Below are 11,248 nucleotides of genomic sequence, written 5' to 3'. Positions count from 1 at the left end.
AGGTGATTGAGAGGATGTGGTGGGAGGTGAGGGAAGGGGGTAGATTGGGAGGTGAGTGAGGGATTGGTGTATGAGGTGAGTGAGGGGTTAGGGTGGGAGTTGAGAAGGAGGTCACAGGCAGGTGAGGGAGCAGTTAAGGTGGAAGGTAGGGATGTGAAGGTGGTCGGGTGCATGGGAACTTGCCGGGAGAATGTGTGGATGGTAATCATGGAAAGGTGTCTGGATCTGAAACGTTAACTCTGATCTCTCTCCCCCGAGGCTGCCAGACCTGCTGAGCTTTTCCAGCAACTTCTGTTTCTGTAAGAATGTAGCCTCCCTGCTTAGTTGCACAAGGATGTCAGTTTCAGGGGCTCACAGCACATACCTGGGATATGAGTGTGTCACATGCGGAAGCGAGTCCAGCTCCGACAGAGATACCTGATACGTTTATCACCTGTGTAGGCAGAATGAAGAGAAAAAGAACTTTTAGTGACGTCATTGTCGAAGGCCCAACTGTGCTACCAAAAATAAAGTAAGGTATGACGGTCCTTACATGTGGACAGCATTTCTTTCGTTTTCTCATTTGTTTTCAGGATGTGGGGACTTGTGGTTAACATGTACCTACTGCCCGTCCCTAATTATCCTGGGACTGTGCTGACTCAGCCAGTTCCTCGAAGCAGTTCAATGTAATTGAATGGCTGGCTAAGCAAATATAGTCTTGTACAAGGAAGATATGCCTTTGGTTTATTGGATAGAGTCAAACTTCTTCCTTCCCATGCTACTTATCAAACTGAACCGCTTTAGTGACTGTGTATGAGTTTCTATAATGGAAAGCTGACCTTTATATCTAAAGAGCTGGAGTATAGGGATAAGAACATAAGAACTAGGAGCAGGGGTAGGCCATCTGACCCCTCGAGCCTGCTCTGCCATTCAATAAGATCATGGCTGATCTTTTTGTTGTCGCGGCTCCATTTACCCGCCCGCTCACCACAGCCTTTAATTCCTTTACTTTTCAAAAATCTATCTAGCTTTGCTTTAAAAGCGTTCAGGGAGGATGTAGAAATGCAGACATTATACAACACCCTAGATTACTGCACTCAGAGTAATGGGGAGGCTGCAACAGGGCCGGTGGAGTTCGGGGGGTGGAGTGTGGGGGAGGGATGGGCCTGCTCCAGGGGCCAGCATGGACAACTTGGGCCGAAGGGTCTGTTTCCCTGCTGTATGAGTTAATGACCCCAACCTCCAAACTGTTTCACGACAATGACTTGGAATTAAATTACATTAATGTTTAATTTTTTAAAAATTAAAAATCTGAAGAACTTTTTCTAAAACGCAGACTTTCTGTAGTGCCATTGGCTGTTCCATTCCATTCCTTACCAAAATTGTTGGCTTGCTTTTTGCACTGGTTGTGTCACCAATAGGGTGTGATGATCAAATCACAGCTTTTACCCTGTCAGTGTTTAGTAACAATGACGTGATGGACATGATTACAGAGACTTTGAGGAGGACTGGGTGTTCAATCCCACTCCATGTTCTACCCCACATGTCCACACAACACCGTCATAGTGCAGTGGTGTTTATAGCATTTCACAGCATTAACCCTTTCAGATCCAGACACAATGATTATAAGTCCCCTCGTAGCAACTACTAAACCCATCCAACTCAACACGAAAAGGCATTAATGGGGGATTTTCCTGTTTCTGTCTTTACAAGAAATATGTATAACCAACATTCTTTAAAAAAACAATTGTGGATGGATTTAGAAGGTTAATGGGTAGTTTGGTTATAAGCTATTAAAGGGAACATGTATTTCTCCCAAACTGTTGTTTGGGGAGTCTAGGATCAGGCTGCATGCAAAGTTCTTCTGCAGATGCCATTGACTCTAGATCAGTTGTTAATCTGAGATTACTAAAGGATTTCAATCCAAAGGATTTTGGGGAACAGGCAGGTATATGGAGTTGGGTTGCAAATTATCCATAACAGGTTCAAAAGCTGGATAAATAGCTAACTCTGTTCCTATCTCTCTGTTCCTGCAAGATGAGGAATGTTAGTATTATGTATGTGGTTGGGTGTGTGTTGGCTTTTAAGAGAGCAGGTCAGGTGACCTGGAGGCAAATCCAGAGGGGCAGTCTATGACAGGCTGTGGAGTTGAGATAAATAGAGTACTTGCCTGTTCAAGTTTATCCTCTTCCTACGTCGTGTACTATTTCTGGTTCTAGTGATTCATAAACACACAGTTGGCAAGGCTGGCATTTTTTGTAAAATCTTTGTTGACCTTGGAAAGGTGGTGATGTGACTTACTAATACAATAAGTTGGTAAGACGAAGTACAAACCAGTCTCTGTTTTACCAAGGGTACCATGCAATAATTCAAAGCCAATTTCAAACATACTTACTGCTGTAGCCAGGCAAACCGCATCCAACTCAACCTTGCCTAAGTGTCCACAGAATATGGAGCTAACAATGCCGATGAGGAAGACCATCAGCTGTGACAAAATCTGCATAAACCAGAAAAAATGAGATGTAATTTAAAATCAATTATGCTAAGTGACCTGATAAAAACCCAACATGTTATGATGGAATTTGGAAAAAATATGACGTCAGGCTTTCAAGCTTAAAGAAGCAACGGACAAAATGGACCAAGCCGGTTAAATTATTCACGAACGTACAGTAAAATAAAAAATGCTACAAACAAAAATGCAGAAGTTTTGGTGCATATCAACAGGCACCAAAAGTTGAGGAATAAACTACCCCGAAAGCCACTCAAGCAGCTGCTGAAACCAAGTTTGAGGAGAAATTAATTTGAGAAGACATCAGCAATAAAGGATTGAAGGAATTGGGGGTTAAAATAATCAAAATGAGTTAGTTAGACCTCCAAGATCTTTCCTATTTCGATCAATCTTTGACAACTCACAGACTGCATTTCTTGTATTCACTCAGGGGATGTGGCCATTTCTGGCTGGGCCAGCATTTATTAACCGTCCCTAATTGCCCTTGCAAAGGTGGTGGTGAGCTCCCTTCCTAAGCCAATTCAATCCATTTGACCCACAATGCCCTTAGGGAGGGAAATTCCAGGATTTCGACCTAGCGATAGTGGAGGAAAGGTGATAGTGAGTTGCTTGGAGGGGAACTTGCAGATGGTGGTGTTCCCACATATCTGCTGCCTTGTCCTTCATGTCTTTGCTATCTCTGTACTCAACTACTCCAACACTCCCATCCATAAACTTGGGATCAGTAAAGACATTTTACTCCCATTAGCTTGTCTATTATTCTGGGCACCCTCACCATGTTTTCCACACGCTCCTTCTCACTCTTTGACAGAAGCTTAAATACCATAATTTCCAGCCGTGTTCAGTTCCAAAGAAGATCTATGGGGCTCTGAACATTACCTCTGTTTCTCCCTCTCCATAGATACTGCCGGACCTGTTGAGTTTCTTCAATACTTTCTATTTTTGTGTCAAAACTCAGCTGCCCTAACGCTAACTTGCAATGAGTTCCAAGAATCACCCCTTACTTTATTGCACTACATGGCCTCCTGGGCCAGTGTTTTTTTAAATCTTTCCACGTCCTCCCAATCTCTGCAACCTCCTCCAGCCTTATAATGCGACAAGATCTGTGCACTCTTCCAGATCTGGTCTCTTGTTTGATTTTATTTCCGAGTATCCCAGCAGTGCCACTCTTGAACTCTCTTCCTAGACCCCTCCACATCTCTATTTCTTCCAGTGAAGGTGCTCCTGAAAACCTAACTCTTTGACCGTACAGATAGACACTGTAGCTCAATATCACATTTTGTTTGGTAACTTCCAGTGAAGCACTTTGCAATGTTATAGTTATCATATTAAAGTTGCTGGGCAGTTGTAGGTTATTGTTGCTAATGGCTTTTTTACCTGATGGACACATGAATATACCTTGCGGTTCTGTGTTAACGCACCACCACGTACAGTTGAATGGTTTACCAAAGCACCATTATAACCATGCCGCGACATTGTGTAAAAATTAAACTTTCCTACATGGTCATATCAGCTTGATCTGGCCCAATCTGCATCTGAAATTCTAAGTCAGATCAGATTTAACATTGATAAGCTAATATTCAATGTTTATATGTAGGTCAATTTAGTTAGTGTTTGAAAGTAACCCACTGGCTACTTCCTCTATATGTTTTGCATTCTCTATAAGAACTAAGAAACCGAAGTATGAGTAGACTATGTGTTCTCTCAAGCCTGACTTGCAATTCGTTAAGATGTTGGCTGGTCATTGACCTCAGATTCAATATCCCATTCAATCGCTATAATTAATGACCACTCAGTATCCTAATGTCTACTGACCTCACTCTTGAATACACACAAATACTGAGCATCCATAGTTCTTGGGGATGCTTCAGTGCAGTCATCACTAATCCATGTCTCCAAACCATTTGCTGTAAACTTTGGATGTTCTGACATCATGAACACTGCTATATAGATGACTTTGTACATCGAAATGTAAGCAAAACACACTAGGAGAGCAGAAAACCTTGCTGTTATGTCTCAACATGTATTGGTCAGTGGATGTCATTTTTTTTTTCCTTTGTCTAATTAACATTGTCTTTTTTGTTGTGGTTCTGTTCGCCGAGCTGGAAGTTTTTGTTGCAAATGTTTCGTCCCCTGGCTAGGCGACACATCGACCTGGACCCAATATACCAACCACTACAGCGGACAGCTGAAACTGACAACCGGAAGCGGCAGGGACCACTATAAACACCGGAGGAAACATCAAAGAAGTGCTTCGCAGGAGGCTCCCAAGCACTGATGATGTCGCCTAGCCAGGGGACGAAACGTTTGCAACAAAAACTTCCAGCTCGGCGAACAGAACCACAACAATGAGCACCCGAGCTACAAATCTTCACACAAACTTTGAACTGTCTTTTTTCCTTGCAACATCATGCCTTATGCAATTGTCATTTAATTGTTCCTGCCTTCCATCTCATCAGCCACCTCTCCCCTAGCTGTTTCCTCCTTTTCTTTCATTTCCACTCACTTCCCAATCTCTGCGCTTGCTTTAAAAACTGTCAATTCTCCAAATTCTATCAGTTCTAGCCACGTCAGAGAGTCATACAGGACAGAAACAGGCCCTTCAGGCCCATGTTATCAACCTGGGCATAAACAGAAAGTGCTGCACACACTCAACAGTTCCCGGCAACATCTATAGAGAAGAGAGAAACAGAGTTTCTTTGTTATGACACTGCTTCGGAACTCTATATGCAATATTTTGCTTTTATTTGAATGTCACCTCTTGGTTTTCTCTCCCCTCCGATGTTGCCAAAGCTGCGGACTGTTTCTGGCATGTTTTATTTTTACTCAAGACGCTGAGCTTCTTTAAAAGGTTTAGGTGCAGTGTTTATGTGACTCGCAGCTGTTACATATTCTGGGAACATACAGACATGCACGAGATCTCCAACTGACCTAACGCTGGGCAATGGTCTATTAATTGAAGAAAACTCCTACTCCTTTTTCCAACAAAGCAATGGGATCTTCCACAGTCACATGAATCACTGAATCTGCATCTAGTGACTCAACCCACTGTGCTGGCATGTCAAATAGTGGCAGGTCTAATACATTCAGAGTTGCTAAAGTTTGGAAATGTTCTTGAAAGCCAGGTCCCTAAGATCTGCATTGTAGTGATTGTAACAAGGTCAGCCAGATGGACCTCATAGAATAGACTGTTAACTGGGTCCAATCAGGGAGCCCTGGCTGACAGAAACAGGAGTGTCTGAGGTTCTGCTCACTCTGAGAGCTGGCTCTGAGGGAGTTGGATCAGTGTCAAGGACTCTCCACATGTAAATAAAGGGGGACTTGGTGATGGGATACCAGTCTCTGTAGAGTTATTTCATGCAGCATTATAGAGTCTCTCAGGGCCTGGAGCCTCGTTTGGTTTTTATTGTGAGCAGGAAGTTGTTTGGAGAAGAACCATAAGATCCCTCCTGGGCCTCTGTAAGATGTGAAAAAAATCTAGACAGACTCAGCATTTTGAGCCTGAAGGAAAGGCATTCGATAGGTGTATAGGAAGACGTAAATTGTACAGGTTAAATTTGCAACATGACTTTAAATACAATTTAATTCATTGATGTATTTACTGAGAAATTAGTTTGAGTACATGATGGAGAAAGGACAGAAAGAAATGTTGATACGATAAGATGCAGTAGGGCTAGAGAAAATGCACCTGGAGTGTAGGTGCTGATGCAGACCAGTTGGGCCGAATGGCCTGTTTCTATGCTATACATTTAGTGTAATCTGTGTTATGTGGCCATGTCCTAGAATTCACATGCTTCAAACTCAAGAGTACAACCAACCCAGACAAGCTGATGCCTCCACAAGTGTGTACTTTGACATGCGTATTTAAACCTGTCTATTTTCAAAACGAAAACCATGTTATGTCTCACAGCTAGTTTGCAAATTATCTTTGAGGGATATTCTTAAGATATCATCATTGTATAACAACATGTAACCCCGATAGCTTAAAGACCTCAGCCTCCATCTTACGGAGGGCTATTTGAAGCATGACATGCCGTGGGAAACATGGTCCTGTTGTTATTGAATTGCTCCGCATTAGCTCAGACATGGCAGCTTCTGTGATTGCACTATGTGGAGATAACAAGGAGCTGTAATAAGCTTCTCATGAATAGTAGTGGCAGCCATGGGGTATATGGTCTGATCTGCCTTCATGACCTACTGTACAAGGAGTGATCAGCTTTTCACCCTCAGCAGAGCAGATGTACTTGATGTGGCAGTAATAATGTGAGCTTCCGAAGAAAAACAGACAGGTGTGGGTAACTTAACGCTGAAAGCCCTTTGCTTTCATTCAGGAGCACTTGCTTCCTTACAGTCAGGTGTCCATCAAAAGCTTCAACCAGTAAAAAACAGAAATAATTGTTAGCCAGATGCTTATAGTGTCAGATTCATACAGCATGGAAACAGACTCTTCAGTCCAACCAGGTTTCCAAACCAAACTAGTCCTGTCATATTCCCTCATATTCCCTCCAAGCTTTTCTTATTCATGAAGGGTTACGCCCAAAGCATTGACACCCTTTCTCCCCCGATGCTGCCTGACCTGCTGTGCTTTTCCCAGCGCCACACTCTATCAACTCTATTCATGGACTTATCTGAATGTTCTTTAAACATTGTAGCTGTATCTACAGCTACCACTTCCTCTGGAAGTTCATTCTACAAATGAACCTCTGTCTGTGTAAAACATTTGCCCCTCATGTCTTTTTTAGATCTTTCTCCTCTCATCTTAGAAATATGCCCCGTTTCTTGAAATCCCCCACCCTAGGGAAAAGACACCTACCATTCACCTTATCCATACCCCTCATGATTTTATAAACCTCTATAAGGTCACCCTTAACCTCCTACACTCCAGTTAAAGGAGTCCCAGCCTATCCTTGTAACTCAATCCCTCCATTCCTGGCAACATCCTAGCAAATCTTTTACAAATTCTTTCCAGCTTAATATATGCTTCCTGTAAATGGGAAACCAGAACTGGACACAATGCTGCCTTGACCCCTCAACTCCGCCAATGGCTGGACAGATGAATGCGCAGTTTGGGGTGGTATTCAGTCCAGAAGTGGCTAACATAAAGAGGCAGCAGTTCCTTACACCACCAGATCAACAGGACGAAGGAAGACTTGCAGAATTGAAACAGTTACCAAGCAAACACTTTTGTTCACAGTTTAAATGTGTTTTTATTTGTCATTCACTTGACGTGGAATAAACAGCACTTGTTTTCTTTTGAACTTGATTTCAGTGCAAGGAGGATTGCGAGATAGCAAAGTTACAAATGTGGTCCAGGTTTGATTAGGCATCGTCCTTAAACAGGCAGCATCGAGGGGACAGTGATACGGAGGAGCACAGCTGTTATATCCCTCCATTGGAACTTGTCCAAAACCTTCTAGAAACTGCTGCATTAAGCTTATCTTTTTTTAAGATACTCAGTTCCAAATCTTGCAGCTAAAATATGTCAGCGGTTGTGCCACTGAAACAGAAACTGCTTTCGCAGAAGAGTTCTTTTCTGAGACAGGAGGAGATTTCATAATTGCACTCAGCTAGGTACGTTCCTGTACCGTTTTCCAGGAAACCTAAAATGGATCATGTGTAAACCTTCCACTTGTCAAGAGCAGCTTTTAAAACCTGGGTCGGCATCAACCAACCATTGGTACTGTTTCCCCCCCCTAAAATGTGGAAACAGGCTATTTTGCCGAGCGAGTCCATGCTGACCCTCTGAAGAGTGTCCAACCCGGACCCATCCCAACCCTGTAATCCTGCATTTCTCTGCAGCTAATCCACCTAGCCTGCACAATATAGGTAATTTCCCATGGCCAATCCACCTCAGCTGCACATCTTTGGACTGGGGGTGGGGGGGGGCAGTAGTGGCTCCAGAGCGGGAAAATGTGCAAAGTCCACACAGTCACTTGAGAGTGGAATTGAACCCGGGTTCCCTGATGCTGTGGTGCTAACCACTGAGCCACCGTGCCAGCCTAGTCTGCTACTCTTTTCAAGGATTTTAATGTTTTCTCTTGGAATCGTTTATTTTTAGATTTGTTCAAGAGACAGAGAATATCCCTGGACACAAGCAGACCTACCCTCTTGAACCTGATCTCCTGTATAACAGTCAACAATAACATCTTGTACCAAGGTAGTGTCTTGAACATGGCATCTAGTTGAGAGGTGGCAACATCCTGGAACATTTCATTAACCTCCCTGATAACGATGGTCAGATCAAACATTTATGAGAGAGCCTGTCCATTTTCAGCTGGAAGTGTTACCCGTGTGCTGATCAGGAAGTCATGGTGCAGGATGATAGCACAGCACTGTGACATCCTGGGGGTCAGTGAAAGTACTCCATTCACCTTCACTCCCATTGTCACCAGCAATCTGTCCCTTGCTGCTGAAATCAGTGCACACATTGTAAAATCTGCAGTTGTAATATCCAAGCTGAGGAAGAGAGTATGGAGCAATGGGAACACCAAACTGTGTCTATCAAACCTGAATCCTCAGAGCATAGAATAATAAAAAAATAGAACAAGCCCTTCAGCCCAGACAGTCTGTACTGACAAAGCTACACTAAATCTACACTGGTCCTACTTTCCAACACTTGGCACATTGACTTGAATGTTATGACATTTTGTGTGCTGATCTAAGTACTTTTAAAAGATTTTGAAGCTTCTAGACCCTCACCATCCACTGGGTGAAACATACTTCCCTCAAATCCCCTCTAAACTTCCTACCTTTCACCTTAGCAGTGTACCCCTTTGTTATTGATCCTTTGACAAAGGGGAACGTCTGCTCTCTATTCATACCCCCATCCATGCCCCTCATAATGTTATACCCCTCAATCAGGTCCCCCCTCAACCTTCCCAGCTCTAAAGAAAGCCATCTGAGCTTATCCAAAGTCTATTCATTGTTAAAAAGCTCTGTCCCAGGCAACATCCTGGCGAGCCTTCTATGTACTCTCCCTTCGATACAATGACACCTTTCCCATAGTGTGGTGCTCAGAACTGCACAGAGTACTCCAGCTGTGGCCTATCTAAAGTTTTGTTTATCTCCAACATAATATCCTGCTCTTCTACTCTATCTCATGACAGATAAAGGCAAATGTTCCATATGCCTTCTTAACCACCCTATGCACTCATTGCCTGTGCATCCACTTGTACAACAAATACTTGATGTCCTCTGCTGTCTCAGGCACATCACTTACTCTTAGGTCAAGGTCACTTACTCTGAAGTTCCATAGACTCCCATCAGCCTTTCACTCAGTGCTAAGTTGACAGCATCTGCACAGGGTCCAGCACAATCACTGGATGGATGGCAGCCATGTACCCAAAGACCCGGTGGATGGGCAACCTGCAACTTTGCTGGAACTTTCCGGAACCCCACACCTGTGCTACTACAACAGCTGCAAGGGAGTCGTAAAGATGTTGGACAGCAACTGGGAGACTGTCACTGACCCTCACGGCCTCTGCTGGCTGACAGCTTGGAAGGGTGATGGAAGAGGTGATCAGAGACAAAAACGCTCAGATGGCCGAAAAGAGATCAGAGAAAGCAGAAACCGCTGCCTGGTGCACCTTCCCACCCCACTGTCGGAGTGGGGCTCCTGACCAAACCCAGCCAGTGTTTAACACAGAGAGAACCACCATGCTGGAAATCACTCCTTTCAAAGGTAGAAAGCTGCCAGCCCCACGGTAAACCTTTAGGAGGAAACAAACTGAAGTAACTCCAGAAAGGCCAGTGTCTCGTTACCAAGTCACCCTTTATTTAGACAATCCACATTGACGCCCCACCCACTCCTTTTCTGTAACCACCCCAGTGTAACCAAGCCTGTGGGAGCCCCATCGGGCTATGAAGCGACCTACAGACTAACCCTGAGAGTGGGAGAGGATCATTCTTGCATGGGACCGCCAGTGATTTACACACGGAGAGTCCTTGACACTGATCCAGCTCCCTTAGAGCCAGCTCTCAGAGTGAACAGCACCTCAGACACTCCTGTTTCTATCTGTCAGCCAGGTTAACAGCCCCAGTCATGCAACTCACGCTCAATGAGCTCCACCTGGCTGACCTCGTTACAATCACTGCACAAATATTTAACGCTGAGTCACATAAGCAGATTTCATGACAAAAAAACTGGTCAAAAGAATAGGTTTTAAGGCCAATCATCCAAACGTCTCTGTACCTTTCTCCTTGTGAGCCCCGTTTAGTCTAATCCCACTGACCTACTACTGGCTTCTGAAGAAGGGTCACTGAACCTGAAACATTAATTCCGTTTGTCTCTCCATAGATGCTGTCAGACCCACAGAGTCGCTCCAACAATTCCTGTTTTTGTGTCTAAATCCTGCTCCCGCCCCATAACTTTCAGGAATCACTCAGTCATACGGTACGATCATTCTGCAAAACAGAATGTGCGCTAGGGAACAAAAATCTGCCGGGAGAAAGTGAGGTCTGCAGATGCTGGAGATCAGAGCTGAAAATGTGTTGCTGGAAAAGTGCAGCAGGTCAGGCAGCATCCAAGGAACGGGAGAATCGACGTTTCGGGCATAAGCCCTTCTTCAGGAATGAGGAATGTTTGTCCAGCAGGCTAAGATAAATGGTAGGGAGGAGGGACTTGGGGGAGGGGCGTCGGAAATGTGATAGGTGGAAAGAGGTCAAGGTGAGGGTGATAGGTCAGACGGGAGTGGGGGCGGAGAGGTCGGGAAGAAGATTGCAGGTTAGGAAGGCGGTGCTGAGTTCGATGGATTTGACTGA

At 44.2% G+C, this 11,248-nt stretch overlaps 1 protein-coding gene across 1 annotated transcript in view; it reads right to left on the bottom strand.

Annotated features, from left to right (window-relative positions):
* The window catches only part of LOC122564210 (multidrug and toxin extrusion protein 1-like), a 74,769-nt gene that overhangs the window by 57,907 nt on the left and 5,614 nt on the right, over positions 1-11,248 (bottom strand). The window contains exons 2-3 of the mRNA XM_043718906.1: positions 2,375-2,476; positions 365-433 (exon numbers count right to left, since the gene is read on the bottom strand). Coding sequence (XP_043574841.1) covers positions 365-433; positions 2,375-2,476 — 171 coding nt within the window. The remainder of the gene's footprint in view (positions 1-364; positions 434-2,374; positions 2,477-11,248) is intronic.

The sequence above is a fragment of the Chiloscyllium plagiosum genome, chromosome 28 (genome assembly GCF_004010195.1).
Source record: "Chiloscyllium plagiosum isolate BGI_BamShark_2017 chromosome 28, ASM401019v2, whole genome shotgun sequence".
Taxonomy (NCBI): domain Eukaryota; kingdom Metazoa; phylum Chordata; class Chondrichthyes; order Orectolobiformes; family Hemiscylliidae; genus Chiloscyllium; species Chiloscyllium plagiosum.
Note: the sequence above shows the minus strand (reverse complement) of the source record. Positions and strands in the feature narration are given on the sequence as shown.